Genomic DNA, 19,900 nt, shown 5'->3' on the forward strand with positions numbered 1-19,900 from the left:
CAAGCCTCTCATAAATGAATCAAGAAGCAGAACTGAATGCAGCCCTTTCTTTACTCTGCTATCTTATGCTAAAATTGTTTGCATAGGCATAGAAACGTTGATACTGGAGCCCCCTTAAGCTGAGGCTTTTTCGGCACAGGACGAGCGTGCTGCACACTGTAAGCCACTTGATCCAATTCTTGGTGCAGATATCAGGGTTCCCTTTTGGCAGGGACCGGCCAGCACAGTTCTTCTTGATGCCTATCTCTGCTCTGTGCAGACCACAAAATGGGAGGGACCGGGAGGGGATGGAGCTTAAACAGTCACTGGCTACCACCTATTCGGATTTTATAAGAGGTGCTGAGTTTGTGGCATGCTGGCAGTGCAACAATGCCCCAGTTTAGCATCGTGAGAGTGCTGCTGGTGACTGTGTGCTGGACACAGTGGGGTCAGAATAGGCAGAGGGGAGCCGAGACGGCAGCTACAAGGACTGAAGTTGAGCAAGAGCAGGTAAGAATCTCTCTCTTTCTCTCACTCACTCACTCACTCACAGACACACACACACCCTCTGACCTGCTCTGCGCTATTATCCTTTAGTTGTTCTCAGCGATGAAAACTAAAGCTAAAAAGTGGATCTGTAGTATTTAAGAAAAAGATGAAGTGAAGCAGCCAGTTGAAACAATTTATTTCTATCCCTACAAAATTTCCTCAAGAACCGTATCAGTTTAACAATGTGGGGGGGGGGGGGGGGGGGTTTGTAGCTTCTTAGCGAAACATGTACGTGTCCGGGGACCTATGCTTTTTTGCAACTTTATACTGAATGCTCTGATTATTTCACATTAAATAAAGGACTGCTTCACTCTCAACTTTTTGGACTTATGCTTTTTGATTTTGCTACCTCACTTCTCTATTTTTGTAAATTTCAATTTCAATTACATCGAACTTCTGTTTGCTGGTTTGTAATACCTGTCACCTCTTTTCTTGCAGTCCATTAACTGCATGTCACATAATGGTAAGTGTAAATTAGATGTATGAACTACTTTTCTTAATGTAAAGCTTACTTCATTAAAACCAGTCTTTCATAATGAATACCTTGATACATGCAAATAACCACAGATCTGTCAAAAATACCTGTCACCTGAAGAAGGTTCTGTCTGAAAGATTTTCATCACTTGAGGGCAAGTATTATTTACACACCTTCTCTCTACTTTCTCAAGAAGGTGGGTTGGGGATCATTTCCTTTGAGGGGGGAGGAAAATAACTTAAGAGCCTACCAGTGAAAATGGGCAAAAGGCACTTCGGACTTCTCTGTAAGAAGTCACAATCAGGCAGTGAAATTTTGTTTCCATGTCTTTACTCCTGTGTGCTTTCATGAATAATGACATCCAACAAACCAGAGAGATTATCTTACCCCTCAAAAGCCAGTGCACAGCACAGTGAAGCACCAGGTCCTCAAATAAATCTTCCTCATTGAGCCCATCCATTACCATCTTTTATTGTCTGTGGTTGATTGCATGAGTATAAATATAGTTGACAATTTCCAAAACAGATTTCATATTTTATCTAAATTAAGTTGTTTTGACCCCAGTTACTGTCAGTGAAGTCCAAATCCAGTACAAGCATCAGCAGCTTTACAGCGCCTCTCTCACCCATCTACAGATCCTGCATGGATGGCATCCAATCTGTTGCAATTCATTTATTACTGATGTTTTTATTCTGCCTTTCTAAACACACAAAGTGGATGACAACAGGTTAAAATAATCATATACATGTATAGAAACTGAAATTAACTCAAAAACATAAAGGATAATTGCAGTAACCCTCTGTAAGAGCAGGTGGGATTTTGTGATCATGGACATTAATGCCTCTTTAATGTCCATACCACCAGTTTTGTCTCAAAGTGACACAATGAGAAGAAATTCTTCTCTCATTGCACAGTTGTCTGAAATGGTTGCACAAATACAGTTGAGATTTAGCTTGTATGTCACATGACTTGTCCAATACAATACAGTAGTTAGGTTTATTCACAATGTTAAAGGTGTGAATGAAGCTGCTCGAGATCACTACTTAAATCGGAGATCCTGCATTCTGCTTTGTGACGTGAGAATTGAGGTTCTGACACTTTCCTTTGCAATTGGTTGTTCTCAGATGATAGAATAGAAACCACATTGCTGCTGTGGGATTTTACAAACTCACCTCTGAGTATGGTTTTCTTGCATTGGCAATCAGTCATGCTATTTAGTAGGAATTGTGTGAATGCCCCTGCCTGATTTTTTTGTCTGAGTTTTTGCAAGGTCTTGAGTTTTAATGACTGGAGTTCAGAACCTTTTGGAAATTCTTTGTCAATGTGAGGGTCATTTATAATGAACGGGCACTGTAGGTTTGAAGACTTGATCTGTACAGAGAAGTCTGGCATTTAAGGCACAGTGGCTTTCACTTTTGTTCAACAAGAAAAAAAAATAGACAAACTCTTCCATGCTGGTAAGAAAGTTTGATGTTCATCTTCATATTTTTTTTTCTGCATACACTTTGCCATTCTGATGCAGCTCTACATGTGAGCAAGGGTTTTCCTCTTGCTTTTTTTTTTCTCTGTTCTCTTTGTTACCACAAACAGGTCTCTTCCTGCTCCCTAAAGTTTTGAGAGTAGGCAGGTGGTGCTAAGAGGCAGGAGAGTGGAAGAAATGATGGCACTGCTGGTTTTGTCTGACTGAAATGGTTATTGAGAAGTGAGGAACACACAGTGAGATGGGAAAATATTCTGTACCACCCTGCCACATTAGCTGTTCTGAGTCCTGACCATGTCACTTGCTGCTCCTCTCACCTTCCACCTTTTTCTGTTTCTCCTTGGACATCTGCAAAAACCATTACTAAAAAGTCTAGTCCTACCACCTAAAAGAGACAAAAGGCTGCTCTCCTTCCCCTGCCTGAACAACAATGGACTTATCAGCAGCAATAAACCCTGGGGGGAGGATGAGAAAGGGGGCATGGAAATTTCGTAAATGAAAAGCACGACAGCCACGTGATGGCAGGCAAGCAAGGGGGGCTGAAGTTGAGGGGATGGTATTTATCATTTCAATCTCCATCACCCACTCTTTAAGGGCATTCCAGGCTGCTACCACCCATTCTGTTGGGAAACATTTTTTCTCCAAATGGATATTGGAAGCCTGGGATCGTAGGAGGCAACTTTTCAAAGTAATTGGGGTTGCTAAACTCAACCCAAATTATATCACCCTTGTCACAATGAATAAGTTTGCTCAATATTGGGGGGTGCTCAAGCACCCACTGCATCCACAGAATTGGTGCCTGTGCCTGGACTGCCCTCCCAGAGAGGGTGGTGGAAGCTAAAACTGTAACAGACGTAAGAAAGGTATGGGATAAACAGAATATCATTCATTGCAAGAAAGTGAAGGAAGATGATGGAAACATGACCTAGACACCGCTGGCCATAGGGGTGGCTAGGTTGACAAACAGCGGGATTACATGCAGGGAGCAGCAGTGACAGCCCTAACAGCAGTGGTAGGACTGAATTGGGCTTTCAAGAAGGGGCAATCTGCACAGAGTGATCATGGTTAAAACCCGAATGTCAACAAGCCTGGGGAGACCAGATGTTTACTGTGGACAATGGCCTTGCTGACTTTGGTGGCTGCGTGGATTATTGGAAAACTTGGTAATGAGACATGGAAAGTCACCCAAGTGTTGGACTGGGTGTTCTTGTAAGAATCAAAGAGACAGATGCCAAAGCCTGAAATGGCCTACCAGTCCAGTATGTGATGAGTGTCATGGGAGTGAGCCCTTTATGCTGTGGTGCAGTTGATGCAACCTCACAGACAAACCTACGAGGCCTGTGTTGACAGCTGGTGAATGCTCCCTGAAGCAGGACAGACTGGAGCTTCACCTATACCAGCCACCTCCCCCCACAGGTTGAACCCTTGGGTTCTGGCCGCTGGCAGCATTTAGATGGGTCCCTAGGGTGGCACAGAGAGCAAGAGTCCAAGGGCATGCAGATTTCAGGACAGGCAGCAAGCTGGAGGCACCGGGACAGGCAGCAAGCTGGAGGCACAGGACAGGCAGCAAGCTGGAGGCACCGGGACAGGCAGCAAGCAAGCAGAGTCAGGTGTAAGGCAAGAGGAAGTTAGGCCCAGGCGGCAGGTAATCATGGTCAGGTCCAAAGTGAAAGGCCAGAATCAGAAATCAGGCCAAGGATGGACAAAGATATACAAGAGACACTGGACAAGACGGCTGGGCAGGGCAAGGCTAGACAAGACAGGTAGGACAGAACAAGGCTGGATAAGACAGGCTGGATATGGCAAGACTGGATGAGGCCAGCCAGGCAAGGCAAGGCTGGAACACAAAAACACAGGAACAAGCAGGAGCACTAAGGAACGCAGGAGCAACACGCACCGCTCAAGGCAGGAGACCCTTCCCTGAGGCAGTGAGTGGCAGTGTGTGAGGCACTTAAACATCCCAGGCAGGTGATGTCATCTGAGAGTGCCGTGGGGCTTTTCCCACTACGGGCCCTTTAAGAATCCATGTGCACTGTGCGCACGCGCCTGGGGGGGGGGGGGGGGGTCCGGGAGGATTCCAGAGTAGGACAGCATGCAGATGGCATCAGAGCTGTGAGCGGAGCAGGGCCTTGCGGGTGTGTGTGCAGTCCGTCATGGGAGGAGGCCGTTGGCAATCTGGGGTGGGTGTGGCAGTTCACAGGGACCTCTCATAGACTGCCAAATGTAACACAGTAGAGGTGGTAATCATTATGCTTTAATCAATTTTATATTTAATTTACAAACTTATATACTACTTTTCCAAGTTAATAAACTGCCCAAAGTGGTGTACAACCAAAATTGTCATAAAATACCAATAAGACTGAAATTCTTTTAATTCACCATCCCCATTCTACACCTCTTCAAGATGCTGTTTGTATTGATAATATCTTATTCCCTCTTATTAAACATATCAAGAGTTTAGGCGTCTTACTTGATGTGACTTTTTCATTTAAACCACAGATCCGATCTCTAATCAAAACCGGATTCTTCAAACTCTGGCTCATTGCAGGATTATGACATTTACTGTTTGATCATGATCTTCTTACAGTTGTTCGTTCGATAATTTTTCCCCATATAGACTACTGTAATAGTCATTATATAGGATTACCTAAGGTTACACTACATCCTATTCAATTACTGCTTAATGCTGCCACTTGGCTTTTTTCTCATACGAAACATTCTGAGCACATTTCACCAATTTTATGTAAAATGAATTGGTTACCAGTTATTGAGCGAATTGATTTCAAAATCACTATGATCGTCTTCAAACTCCTCAATTCAGATTTTTCATATTGGTCGAATGCATTGTTGCGCATTTATAAACCTACAAGAGGATTAAGATCCTTTCAATTGAATCTTTTGGAAATACCTTCAGTGCGCCAAGCACTCTTGTATTTCACCAGAGAGACTTCATTTTCTATTGCTGCACCAGCTCTGTGGAATCTTATTCCATTTGATCTGCGTTCCTTAGACAATTTGAAAAAATGTAAATGTAAATGTAAATGTTCCTACTCCATCGTGCCTTTAGTGTATTCTAAAGTCTATTAGGCAAGATGATTTCCTTATCCTATGCAACTGTGAGATATGTAGTATTAAGCATTATCTAGATTACCTTGAATAAGGTACTGAGAATACTTTAGTTTCTATGAAACTAAAGGTATTTTTGTTTGTTAAATCTGTTGTTGATAATGTGTATGATATTTCATATTATGTATGTTTTTATTGTATATCGCCTAGGCCTGTTTGTGATAGACAATTAATACATTTTAATAAATGAAAAAATAAATGAAAATGAAATATATAGTGCCATGAAACACAATAAACATAATGGCCTAAAATACAAAAAATAAACCTCCCATATACACATATGTACTAGTTGTAATAAACGCTTAACAGTGGAAGAAATGAAGCAAACATTATTACCAACATAAAATCCACACTACTGATTCCAGAGGGAAATACCCATAAAATTCACATAAAGAATAAATCATATAGAGGTCAATAATCAGTAAATCAGTGCGTGAATAAGTTATCTGGATATTTAGTGGGATAAATATTCTACTGAATACCCTCAATTAAAGTTATCTGGCTACCTGTATCCAGATAAGGGCAAGGTGGCCCTATCACTTAACCCGCACTCCCTATCTGAGCTGAACATGCTGTTGAGGAAACGTATTTATGTGATTCGGTGTTGGCCTCAAACCTCCTGCTGCCTGCTCCCCAGTCCTGTCTAAATTCAACTAAAATGTGTCTTCCCGGGCCGCCCTAACCCTCCCAATACCTTTAAACTTCCTCGTCAGCCCAGATCAAATAGCAACCTACTGTGACCCTGGCGCAGCGCTTCTAGCCTTACTAGGGGAGCCACTCTGGAATCATAAGCTCAGGGCTGTAGCTTATGCTTCCAGCCTAGTGCCCCTAGCTCTGCACAGTATCCCCCTCAGAATGATGGCAGAAGCAAGAGACTGTGAAGGGACTGCGGCACATGAAGCCAGCGGTAGAAAGTCCCAGGAAGCACCTGTCCAAGGGGGTGGACAACATAACATCACAGGAAATTCAAAAACACAACCAAACAAATAAAAACCCATCCCACATCATAATTGCATTATGATCTCTATTGTCAAGTGGCCTACCCTTGTTACCTCTTGTACTAGGCCATGCAATCCACTGAGATCTAAGTCTAAAGCGATTTCCCCTCTTGTCAGTTCCAGAACCAACTGCTCCATGAAGCAGTCATTTATGGCATTAAACATTTTTACCTTTCTTTCATGCCCTGATGAAAGGTTTAACCCAATCAATATTGAGTAATTGAAATCCAATCAAAACCAAATGGGAACTGTAAATCAGAATATTAGTAAAGCCTAAATGAAGGCATCAGCAAGCCTGATGCTATATGTTTCAACCGAAACCAACCAATCTTCTCAATCATTCACCTTCATAAAAAATCACTTTATTGCACTATTCAAAAATCATCCAAAATAATTTAAAAAATTTTTTTTCCAAAATATATTTTTTTACTTTAATTCCCAGTCCAGAAAGTATGTTCAAAAACAATTTCTTAGAATCACTAAGTAACGCCCAACACGGCCGATGTTTCGCAACAGCAGTGCTTCTTCAGGGGCATGTGAAAATTCTTTATCAAGTTGAAATATGTGCCATTTCAGTCTGGACTCATCATCTCAGCCGTCTCTTCACACGAACGGAGGAACCGAAGCCAACGTCAACTCTCTTTAAATACACAGCTGTTGCAGGACGTAAGTCCTTGACGTCACTATTTTTGGAAGCACATCAGTAGCAGTGTGCACTCATTCTACTGAGGGGCTTCGTGATGCGCTTCCAAAAATAGTGACGTCAAGAACTTAGTGATTTTTTATGAAGGTGAATGATTGAAGGCTTCCAGTCCTTGGAAAAATAAAAAAGCTTTGATTGCTTTTGCTTCAGGTCACTGTCAAGACTGAGAAGAGTCAGGCTGTGTTATCTGTCCTGGGCAATCTGTACAATTTTCTTTAAGAAGGCGACACGGCTAGTCCAGCGTCGCCGCAGGTAACCCGGGCGCGAGCGCGGGAGGCGGCGAGCGGGGGGCGGGAGTAAGCAGGGCAAAAGGAAAATTAGAGAGGGGTACCAATGAGGAAGCGGCAATTCAAATGCTGCTTCACCATTGGTTAAGGGTTAGGTGTAAGAAGGGGGGTAGAGCAGGGAGCGAGGCAGTTGGGAACCAGGCAGCGGATCAAGCAGGGGTTCGTGCTTGCTGCTGTCCTGATTCCCTCCTGTGCGGCGTTTTTTCTCAGACGGCCGGGGTTTTATTCTTTTCTTTTCCGCCCGGTTGGTTGTTTTTCTCCTGTTTCGCTGTTTCCGTGCCAAAATGCGGCGCACTCGCGGCGGGCGGCCGGCTCAAACCAGGGTGAGGCCCGCGCGGACAACGTCGGCGGCTACGGCGGCGGCGGGAGCCCGGCGAGGAGGGGCCCGAGTTTCGCACAGCCTCCCGGAGGTCCGGAGCCCGGAGCCAAGGGTGAGTGGGCCTGTCTCGCCTGCATTGCGGCCCCCTTCCCCCACCCCACCGCCGTTTCATGCGCCGTTCCCGTGCTTGCCGGCTCCCGCGGATGCGGAATCGGGGGAGAGCGGCCCGGAGCCTGACCCCGTGTCCCCCCCCTATAGCCCGGGCTCCCACTTTGGCCTTGCCTTGGGCCAATCCCTTCCTCCGACCCACGTGGGTGTCGCGTTACAGGACATATCGCGGCCTTCTACAATGCCGCGGTCCCTGTCTCCTCAAGGCCTCCTTTCCCCCCCGGGGGACCTGTTTCATGCGGCCCAGCCACCTGTAGCTGGCCCACCCACTCCACTGCCATTGCCTGAGGCGGTCGGTCGCCATACGCCGAGCCAGCGCGCGGTCCTTCCGGAGCCCCCCTCTGCCCTGCAAGCTCCCCCTTGCCGTCCCAGGGCGCGTTCCGCCCACAGCGGCCGCAGGTCCAGTGCCCCCCGTCGGGGTCATGCGAGAGATGGTGGTCCCAGCGCCTCCCGTGGCTCGGATGCTCCTTCAGTCATGCCCGCCATTGCGCACCTGCCTGCCATGCCCCTGGGGAATTTCTCCCAGCCTCCCACGGCTACTGCCCTGGCGGAAATTCTTGGGCACTTGGCTAGTGCGGGTTTTATTGTTTTTCAAAGGCCTGGGGGCGGCAGCGTGCAGGGCCCCATTGAGCAGGGCTTGCCGTCAGGGGGCCTGCTGTTCCAGGGAGCGCAGGGTCTGCCAGATGGGCAGCACCAGCACAGGGTTCCACCTGCTCGCGTGTCCCAGGCCACGGGTGGGGAACGTCGGCCCGGGCATCGCGGTGCGGAGGGCTTCCCTGCCTCTTTTGCAGATGAGGATCTCCCAGGTCCATCGAGCAGGGAGCAATGGCGGGCCCACGAAGGATCGGCCCTAGGAGCGGCACATGGCTTCTCGAGGGCTGCCGGACAGACGGAGCGACAGGAAGTACCGAGGCAGGGCCCGGGACCGGTCAATGCGGAGGATGTCAGCGCCCAAGTGGATGCGGGTAAGGATAGTTCTGTGCGCCGTGGCAGGAGAGCGCGGAGTGATTCTAGTGGAAGTTCCTCGTCCTCGGGGACTAGTTCCAGTGGGTCTCGGGCGAGTAGGGGAGCCACCTTAGGGGAGGGTCCCAAATGTGAAGTAGGTCCACCAGCGGTGGCGTCCCTCTCAGAGTTATGGGAAGAGGTGCCTACTCGATTAGTGAAGCGTATTCGGAGGAGAAAATTTGTTAATATCTTTAAGTTACTAGAGGGGCGGCGAGGTGGAAAACGGTTATCCAAAAAGGCGAAGAAACGCCTTAGAAGGAGTGGATCAGTCCCACGCGTAGCCAAGAATATAGTCAACTGGATGCGGGGTTTTTTAAGGTTGGCCAGTGTAGTTAGTCATTTTGACCCTTCCCAGTACGGTGCTTTGCTGTCCTATGCCGACAGTATCCTAGGGGCTTTCCGGGATTATGAAGGTTGGGCTTGGCTCAACTACGATGAGAAGTTCCGGGATAAGATGGCTGGGAACAAGTTTATGTCCTGGGGTGCTCAGGACATACACCTCTGGTTGACCCAGATGACTAACAAAAGTGCGGGGATGGCCCGGAAGAGTCAAGCGGGGGTAGGGGTGCATACACCCGGGGGTGTGTTGCCGGGAGGCGGGGGTAAGGCCCAGTCCTTTCGTGGCTTCGGAGCGCGCAGTGGCGAACCTAGCTCCAAAGGAGCTGGGGGGGGCGGGGGACATATGCTGGCGCTTCAACAAGCTCACCTGTTTGTTTCCAGAGTGCAAGTTCCGGCATGCTTGCGCCACCTGCGGCGGCGCCCACTCGGCCGTTAAGTGTTCACAGGGGATTGGAGGGGGGGTTGGTAAAGGCACCAAGTAGGTCCGTCCTGGAGTGCAAGGCCGACTCCCCCATTCTGGTGCCTGCGCTAGTCGCGGGTTTGAGCAGGTATCCGGATAGAGTTGCGGCTGAGCTCTTACGGGAAGGGTTTTCCAATGGGTTTCGTATCCCATACGTGGGTCCGGGGTACGGGGGAGGGGTGGGTAATTCTAGATCTGTTCTTAAGCTAGCGCAGGTGGCCCGTTTGAAACTCAGGGAGGAGATTGCACAGGGCCGGATAGCCGGGCCTTTTCCGAGCCCGCCCTATCGGCAGATGCATGTTTCACCGTTGGCTGTGATTCCGAAAAAGGCTTCGGGAAAATTTCGGTTAATCTTGAATTTGTCGCATCCCAAAAAGGGGTCGGTTAATGATTTTATCCCGAGGCAAGCGTGTGTGGTAAAATATGCTTCTTTTGACGAGGCTGTTACTTTGGTGCGGAATGCGGGGCGGGGAGCTTTGTTGGCCAAGGCGGATATCGCGTCCGCTTTTCGATTGCTCCCGATCCACCCGTCGTGTTTTCATTTGTTTGGCTTCTACTTCGAGGGCGGCTACTTCATAGATCGTTGCCTTCCCATGGGCTGCGCGATTTCATGCGCCTTGTTCGAAACGTTTAGTTCCTTTATTCACTGGGCAGCGAAGGGTCATACCGCGTGCGAGGCTTCGCTGCATTACTTGGATGATTTTTTATTTGTCGGTCCGGGGGGGGAGGATGTTTGCCAAAGGCAGTTGCAAGGTTTCCTGCACACGGCGGAGCGTTTTGGAGTGCCCATTGCGGCAGATAAAACGGAGGGTCCGGTGACTAGGTTGACTTTTCTGGGCATTGAACTGGATTCCATGGCCATGGTTTGTCGCCTGCCGGAGGACAAAGTGAACAAGTTGCGGCAGTTGGTTAGCAGTGTGCGGGCAGCGAGTAAGGTGACCTTAAGGCAGATGCAATCATTAATCGGTTCCTTAAATTTTGCATGCCGTGTGATACCTATGGGCCGGGCGTTCATACGGCGTCTCTCGGCCAGAACGGCTGGGATTCGGTCAGCGCATCACTTCCTCAGGGTGTCGCGCCCGGTAAAAGAGGAGTTGATGGTGTGGGGAGAATTTTTACGCTCCTTCAATGGGATCTGCTTGATGATGGAGCCTGAGGTGTCCAACGCTCAATTGGATTTGTATTCGGACGCTGCGGGTGCGTCGGGTTTGGGTTTGTACTTTCGGGGAAAATGGTGCGCGGAGCCATGGCCGGCCTCCTGGGTCAACGGGGGTCTTGTGAAGAATATAACCTTCCTTGAACTCTTCCCGATCGTAGTAGTTTGGACTATTTGGGGGCCCTACCTGGCGAATAAACGTGTGGTATGGTGGTGCGACAACCTAGGCGTTGTGCAAGTCGTCAACAGGCAGGCTGCCAAGTGCCGTAACGTCTCTGCTCTTTTGCGGGTTATGGTTTTGTTATGTCTGCAGTTGAATGTTAGCCTGCGGGCGCGCCATGTCCCGGGGTCTTCAAACGTCATAGCTGATGCTCTCTCTCGTTTTAAGTGGGACACGTTCCGGGCCGTTGCGCCCCAAGCGGACTGCGATGGGGAGCGGGTCCCCGCCCACCTATGGAACTTGGTCAAGATACGACATGGGACTTGATACGGCGCTCTGTGGCCCCAGCGACTTGGAGAGCTTACGTGGCAGGGAATGCAGTTGTGACACGTTTTCTGGTGGCTTTGGGATGGCAGGGGGGACGGGTGCGGGTGCCGGCCCTGCTACAGTTTATTTTGTGGGCAAAAGGGGCGGGTTTTTCGTTGGCGTCTGTACGCAGTCACCTTGCGGGTTTTACGTTCTTCCAGAAGTTGGAAGGGTGCAAACACCCCCTGCGCAGTTTTTTGGTCAGGAAAGTTTTGGAGGGGTGGGGCAGGGGGGGGGGCGCACGGGTGGACAGGCGTTTGCCGATCCGGTATGGTAACTTGCTCGTGTTGGCCCACGGGCTTAGCAGGGTATGTAGTTCGGAGTACGAATGTGCGCTATTCCGCTTATCCTTTTCCTGGGCATTTTTTGGCGCCCTGCGGATCGGGGAGTTGGTGGCGCGGTCTCGGGTGGCTCAGGATTGGCGCGATGGGTTACGGGTGGGGGACGTGAGCGTGTTTGCCCGGAGTGTATCTTTGCGGCTTCCCTATTCTAAGACTGATCAAAGGGGTAAGGGCGCGTGGATTTCTTTGATCCCGGCGGAGTGCGCTTTGGTATGTCCGGTGCGGCTGGCTTTGCTGTACTTGGAGGTGCGCCCGCCGGTGGAGGGGTTTTTCTTGGTGCATGCGGATGGTTCCCCCCTCACCCGCTATCAGTTCGGTGCGGTGCTGCGCAGGGTGGTGGAGGTCCTTGGGTGGGAGGCGGCCCGTTTTTCGTCGCATTCGTTTCGCATCGGGGCGGCTACCTCGGCGGCCGAAATGGGCTGGTCCACAGCCCGGATTAAGGCCCTGGGGCGGTGGAAGTCGGAGGCGTTTCGGATTTACGTCCGGCGCTAGTGGCTTTCGGGTCGGGGGATAGTGGCGTTCAGGTTGGGGGATCCGGGAGTTTGCCGGCGCCTAACATGTTTGTTTGTCTTGCAGATCGGGCTGGGGAGGTGTTGACAAGGAATTGTGCCTGGATCGTGGGTCATTCCTTTATCCATCGTGCCTACCGTCGTGCCAAGAAGAGGCCTTACGGCGAGCATTTGAATCTGACCCCTGAGGACATGCAAGTGCGCTGGATTGGCAAAGGGGGGCTCAAATGGGATGAACTATGTGATTTGTTGCAAGGCAATATTGAGCGGTGGGGTGCCCCGGAATGGCTTATCATTCATTTGGGTGGTAATGATGTGGGCCGTTTGACATGTCGACAGCTCATACAAATGATGAGAAAAGATATGGCGTCCATCATGAATCGTTTGCCCCACACCCAATTGGGTTGGTCGGATGTTATTATTCGCCCGAAACACCAGCACGAGCCCTTATGGAGGAATGGTGTGAAGAAATTGAACCGCCAGATTGGAAAATGGCTGGTAAGGGAGGGTGGCTTTTGGATTCGGCATCAGTGGTCCTGGGATTTGCTGGGGGGTTATTTTCTGGGAGATGGGGTCCACCTTTCCGATGTCGGCATCGATCTGTTTAATAATGCCTTGGAGGATGGGCTTAGGCAACAGATTAGCGCTAGGAGGCCGCAGTGGGGGCACAAAGCCTAATGGACATTAGGTCTTTGTTTTGGTGGCGGAAAACCCGAGCCATATGCTGTATTGTATATTGTGTAAATGTGATTTACTGTTCGGAGGGGGGGGAGGAATGCCCGTGTAGCTTGGGGCTACACGGGAAGGCCTAATGAGCAAGGGGGGGGCCGATGCTCAGGCCGCAAGCTTACCCTCGCTGGTGACGCGGCGGGGTGAGTAGGGGAAAAGGGGGGCAACAATTTTCGCTTATCACCGGGACGCGGTGTAAGCTAATGGGGGATGAGGAAGTGGAAGGTGGGGGAATTTGGATTGTTGTTAAGATTTTGGCTCGGGTTAAGTTAAGTTTTAATAAACTGCGGCCTTTGTTTTCACCATACAGTTGTATCTTGGTATTATTGGGGAACAGGGGGAGGGGCAAAAGGGGTAGAGCCGGACGCAGGTCTCGCGTACTGGGTTAAAGAAGGCGACACGGCTAGTCCAGCGTCGCCGCAGGTAACCCGGGCGCGAGCGCGGGAGGCGGCGAGCGGGGGGCGGGAGTAAGCAGGGCAAAAGGAAAATTAGAGAGGGGTACCAATGAGGAAGCGGCAATTCAAATGCTGCTTCACCATTGGTTAAGGGTTAGGTGTAAGAAGGGGGGTAGAGCAGGGAGCGAGGCAGTTGGGAACCAGGCAGCGGATCAAGCAGGGGTTCGTGCTTCCCACCCTCCCTCCCCGGTATGCATTGTTGTGGTTTGCTGTTTTGTATTTGTCGCAGTGGTGGCGGAAAACCCGAGCCATATGCTGTATTGTATATTGTGTAAATGTGATTTACTGTTCGGAGGGGGGGGAGGAATGCCCGTGTAGCTTGGGGCTACACGGGAAGGCCTAATGAGCAAGGGGGGGGCCGATGCTCAGGCCGCAAGCTTACCCTCGCTGGTGACGCGGCGGGGTGAGTAGGGGAAAAGGGGGGCAACAATTTTCGCTTATCACCGGGACGCGGTGTAAGCTAATGGGGGATGAGGAAGTGGAAGGTGGGGGAATTTGGATTGTTGTTAAGATTTTGGCTCGGGTTAAGTTAAGTTTTAATAAACTGCGGCCTTTGTTTTCACCATACAGTTGTATCTTGGTATTATTGGGGAACAGGGGGAGGGGCAAAAGGGGTAGAGCCGGACGCAGGTCTCGCGTACTGGGTTATGTTCCTCAGACTCCAAATATGTGCTGACAGTGCATCTGAGCACTCTGGAGGAAATATTGCTTTGGCAATATATCAGTATAGACATTGTTATACTGATAGCTATTGGAGTCATTTTTCAAAGTGTGCTGATGAGCTCTTGGTGAAATTTTGGGGTTATTTTGTAACTCCTTGCATAACATTGTTTCTTTCACTTTAAAGGATAGCCACTGCTGATCCATGCAGTTATTCAATGAGCCTTCTTGGAAATTCAGACAATGCTGCCATGTTTTGTTTATGGACTTGGCCTTAGAAGCAGCCCCTATATATATATATATATATATTATATATATCTATGTACTGAGGATTTTCAAAGTGCACTTGTGTGCATAAGTTCACGCAAAAGATTCATGGCTGAGTGGCCCGGTACATGTAGAAATTCACTCATGTAAGATTACGCAGCTTGGAAGGGCACATCTTGTGCGTGTAGACTTCTGCATATACTTTTTAAAAATCAAAAGTATGAATATAAGTCCCCCGGCATGCCCCTGCTCAGTTCATGTAAAAGTGCATGTGAAACTGGGTTACATGGGTACTTGTTACATGATCCGATCCCTGGACTATCTTGTAACAGCAATTTACGGTTCAGACATAAAACCACGTTTTATGGGCATAAATGTCTTGGAAAATTACCCCCTTTATGCGGCCTGGGCCACCGGCCTCACAGATAAGACCTTTTAAAACAGGTTTTGGAGAAGGAAGCCATTAGACAATGAAATGACCGGGCGTGTAGATACAGAAAATAATTTGAACCTTGAGTTAAATTTGAACCCCCTCAGTGTTTCCTCTAGAGAGACCAAACTGTTTATTTTAAAGACCCCTCATTTGGAGGTTTTGTACAGAGGGCGGTTTGTGATAATGTCCTAAAAGGGCCAAATTTTAGAGCCAGGAACAAAAATGTTATTAAAGCAATTGCATTCCCTTGCCAGATACTCAGTTTAAGTCATCATTGAGCAGCTGCTTGGTAATTCCCCTGAATCTGAGAGCAGCCGTGTCAGCAAGATTCTCAAATGATCTCCCACTCACTGGATGAGATTAGTCCGTAATCAGTAGTGATATTGCAAATAACCTCACTTGTGACCAAGCTGATCAGTTTCCATTTCCTGGGAGGTAATTTGTGACACCATTCAGAACTCTTCTAGTGGTAGCATTAGTGATAATCTTAACAAAAAGGAGACCATAGTTCTGCCTTCACCTTCAGTTTTGTTTAAAACTTCTCACGTAGTACAGTGACTTATAGCAAAAACCTTAACCATATAACCTGAAGATTGCAAAGCATGAAAATTATGTGTATTGCAGTTTTGAAAGGTTTTTTTTGGAGGCTCCTGGATTCTTTAGATAAAATTGTTTTTGAAAGTGTAATGTTCTTATGTTTATATATAATTGTTGTTCTTGTATGTCTTTTTGATGTTGTGAGGCTATGTGAATAGTTTTTTGTGGTCCTATGTGTAATGTCAATGTTGTATTTTGAGTACTTTATGTTTTTTTCGGCTGAGTGGCCCAGACACATTTTACTTGTGTTATAAATTTGATGGAAGGGTTACATAGATTTTGTAAAATAGTAAGAGATTTCTCTACATTGTGAATGGAAATTAATTGTAATAAAGAGATTTTTAATAGAAATTTATATTGAGAATTTTTGCATTATCTCTTGGCTATAACATTAGTCTTATATGTAGGCCATGATTACCACCGCCCCATTCAAGCTCTTCTAGCTTGGCTGTTGCATCAGTGGTCCTTAGGTTGAAAGGCATGAACTGCAACTCCTTTTGGTCAATAGGTGTCACTGCAGAGCAGCAGCAAGGCACCATCTCTGAGAGCTGTAGATGTGTCCCCTGTTGCAGTTGTTCCAAAGATCAGGAGTCTGGGTCCAGGAAGTGATTCTTTATCTCTTGGGTGGTAGAGTGCAGCACTGTCACCATGTCATTAAATTGCTGATAGAAATAGCAAGCACATGTGAAACTCCAGGAATTATTATATTTAAGAACATAAGAACATGCCATACTAGGTCAGACTATGGGTCCATCAAACCCAGTATCCTGTTTCCAACAGTTGCCAATCCAGGCTATAAGTATCTGGCAAGTACCCAAAAACTATCCATCCTTGTTTTTCTTGGGTTTTTATTCCTAACAGTGTCCTCTCCTCCCTCCTCCAACCTTATATTTCCCTTCAACAGCCCCCTGTCCCTACTAACCTCCATTATCCATACCTCTCTCCAAAGCTCTATAGACCTACTGACCTTGAATGGGAGAATATATTGCAGTTTTACAGAAATATAATTCCCATTGAAATATTAGCATACTGATAAAGCAGGATCAAGACTTTGATAAATTTTCTCCCATGCATTTTACAACTATCTGTACCTGGTTTCAGTGATATATAATTTAATGTTTATCTATCTGTCTTTTTAAGCTTGGCAGGCTCCTCCTGAGTGGCTGTTTAGAGTAAATCTAACGCCATCAGACCTTCACCACCTCAACGCTAGTCTCGTGAATGACAGCAGAATGAAGTCCAAGACAGCTCTTTTAAATGTGAGTTGGTACATCAGTGACAATGGTAAGTTCAGCAGTCTTATACGTTTTGCAGTGTAATTCACCATTTGCATGACATCTGTTGGAAGATATTTATTTATTAAAACAAAAAAAAAGTATAACCCGCCATAGTGCAAAGGTTCAAGGTGGGGTACAATATCTCAATAATAAAATAGTTAAAAGCACAGACAAACAAAAGGACAAAGTGAACTCCTCCAATTACATAGCACTGCATCACAAAGAATAAAAAAAACCACATGTAACAAATGCAAACACTGAAATCCCTATCCCCTGAATGGCCTGGATAGCACATTGAAAGAAAACCAGGAGAAAAATAATCTCAATGTATATGCTAGGTGGGAATACTTACTGAAAGAGGTATGTTTTAAGCTGATTTCTGAATGTCTGAGTACATCTTATTACATACATATAATTGCTCAAGAAAAGTGTTCTAAAGAATCAGACCTGCTCCCGAAAAGGCCCTTTCCCGGGTCAAAGTGAGGTTTGCTGACTGAATACAGAGAATCTCCAGGAGACCCAATTAAGAGGATCTCAATATACGTAGAGGATTATATATGCACAACATTGTATTTATACAAGAAGACACGTTGCTGCTATGTGTGACTTTTTCCATGGACTGTACGTATTCCAAAGGGCCATAAAAGAATTTATATCCTGGGGCTGCTTCCTCAGTATCTTTCCTCTATCTATCTCCCAAGGGATCTTAATGTTCTTTCTCTTGGGGGGAAGGGTAACCTTCTAGGCCAAGGCAGGGGAGAACTTCCTTTTCTGTGTTACCATGACTGTTTGGGACAAGCCAGACTAATTTGAATACCTATCCAGCGAACGTTTACTGTGATTGATTGGAATTAAAATCAATATGACCGAAAAATAAAGTGTCCAAGTACATTCAGATTCTGTAGCCATATGGGAGTACAGAATTAAGTTGCTTCTCCCTCTGTTAAGTATTTCTTGGTACTGAATCTTAGAACTGGTATATCAGCCATGGTGTGGCCTGAATATGTGTTCTAAGGTGGCAGAGGTATCCTAACCAGGTCGGATGTCCTCTTCCCCACAGTATCTGATGTCCAGAGTTCATTCCAGAACTCCAACCTGCCTGTGTCCCGAGTCCCCAGGGTGGAAACTCCATCGGGGGTCTCCAGATGTCCTCAATCTTCTTCATCTCAATAGCAGGGGATCTTCCTGGAGGAAAGATTCTTACTGGAACAAGTTCTTAAAGCTTCCAGCTCTGGGTAAGGAAGGGGGTGGGAAAAAATACTTCCTTCCCAAAATGATGACAAAGCAATACTTCATTTTCCAATTTTGGGTCTCTACAACCTCCTCTTAAAGGGGCAAATTGGTACATAGATCCCTCCTGAAAAGGGGATTTCTGCCTCTTAGAAAGAAGAGATCTCCCAATCACAACTCTCAAAAATTTAGCAAAAATGTCAAAAATCTCACTCTCTCCTCTTCCCTGCAGATTCTATCACAAAGACCTGGCAGGTTGATGCCTCTCCCTTCCTTTTCTAGGCAGGGGGCTTAAACTTGGAGAGCACACCTACACACCTCTTTCTCATCCAAACACAAATCTACACTGCCTCACTTTTCCCTAGGCTGTAAAATAAAATAGATGTTTATTGGATAATACATCACTGACCCTACTGCTCTCTTACCTATCCCCTTGCCTGCCTTGGATCTATGTTTGTGCGTTTTCCACTCTTAACTTCTCAGCTGCAGAAGGTTTTAGCACCTGATGGGCCTCCGTTGTCCTCCCTCTGGCTCCACTGCATGAAAGATGGCAGAATGGGCAGAGTGAGGACTCTGAGAGTGGTAGGGACAGAGGTGGGAAGAAGGTTGAGGACAGACTGGAAGGAAGAGTGTATGATTAGGCTGGGGATATGTGGGAGGCGAGGACTGGGGCTGTGGGGGAAAAGTGCTATCTGGTGCTAGCTATTGGGAGAATGCCAGTTTTGTTTTGTTATGGCAGTTTTGTTTTGTTTTGTTATGTTTTGTTATGTTTTGTTATGTTTTGTTATGGCAGTACAATTGAGTTATGGAAATGTATGTATTTGATTCACCAGGAAAATGTACCTATCAATAGCACCTGGGCTGAGAAAACATTTGACATTTTTGCACCCTCAAGAAACCCCTAATTCGCTGGATAATAAACACCAACATTTATAAGAACATAAGAACATGCCATACTGGGTCAGACCAAGGGTCCAGCAAGCCCAGCATCCTGTTTCCAACAGTGGCCAATCCAGGCCATAAGAACCTGGCAAGTACCCAAAAACTAAGTCTATTCCATGTTACCATTGCTAGTAATAGCAGTGGCTATTTTCTAAGTCAACTCACCTAAAAACACCTAAAAACACCTAAACACCTAAAAATCAAAACCATATTGACACATCACACATTTCCTAGCAGCAAAAGCAGAAACACTAGTAGTTTGTTTAGATGAAACGTTAGCAATGTAATTATGTCAGCAGTATAATGCCCCAGTATATGCTATTATGTTTGTACATAGTCACATCATGCAATGGGTTACAAGTACATTGATCTCTAACTACCCTATTCCTTTCAATGTATCTGCAGCAAGCTTGCTCAAGCTGAGAGCTACGATGATCTGCATACAGATGAAAAGAGATGTTGGACAATCCATCTGTGTTCGATGCAACTACACAAAACCATTTCAAAGTGAAAGGAATTCAAATGGCCAACTAGTAAGCATTAAAAAAGCAGCATGAATTTTATTAAGAATTAATTATGTTGGTATTTGGGTTTTTAAGTGCTACTTGCTTTATTTTCTCTTTTGATAGTTTACCACTCAGTCATTTCTCCATTTAAATTTTCTGACACTGGATCTAAAACACATACACACATACACATACACACATAAAAGAAAAACCATACATGAACATAGTCTAGTGCACACTCCCTGTAGTAAATGGACCTGTGGTTTATTCCTCTCCAGTGAGAGTAGGGTGGTCTAGGCTACTGCTCTACACTGTTATTTATGAATTTTACCTTCTGATGTATTTAAATGTTGGAAGAAGTATTTTGGATTTTGCTATTGTTAT

General features: G+C 46.8%; 1 protein-coding gene across 1 annotated transcript in view; it reads left to right on the forward strand.

Moving 5' to 3' along the window:
• Nucleotides 1-369: 369 nt before the first annotated feature.
• IL17RB (interleukin 17 receptor B) overlaps nucleotides 370-19,900 on the forward strand; it is a 50,293-nt gene continuing 30,762 nt past the window's right edge. The window contains exons 1-4 of the mRNA XM_029597508.1: nucleotides 370-489; nucleotides 967-991; nucleotides 16,702-16,845; nucleotides 19,416-19,543. Of these exons, the coding sequence (XP_029453368.1) occupies nucleotides 370-489; nucleotides 967-991; nucleotides 16,702-16,845; nucleotides 19,416-19,543 (417 nt within the window). The remainder of the gene's footprint in view (nucleotides 490-966; nucleotides 992-16,701; nucleotides 16,846-19,415; nucleotides 19,544-19,900) is intronic.

The sequence above is a fragment of the Rhinatrema bivittatum genome, chromosome 4 (assembly GCF_901001135.1).
Source record: "Rhinatrema bivittatum chromosome 4, aRhiBiv1.1, whole genome shotgun sequence".
Taxonomy (NCBI): Eukaryota; Metazoa; Chordata; class Amphibia; order Gymnophiona; family Rhinatrematidae; genus Rhinatrema; species Rhinatrema bivittatum.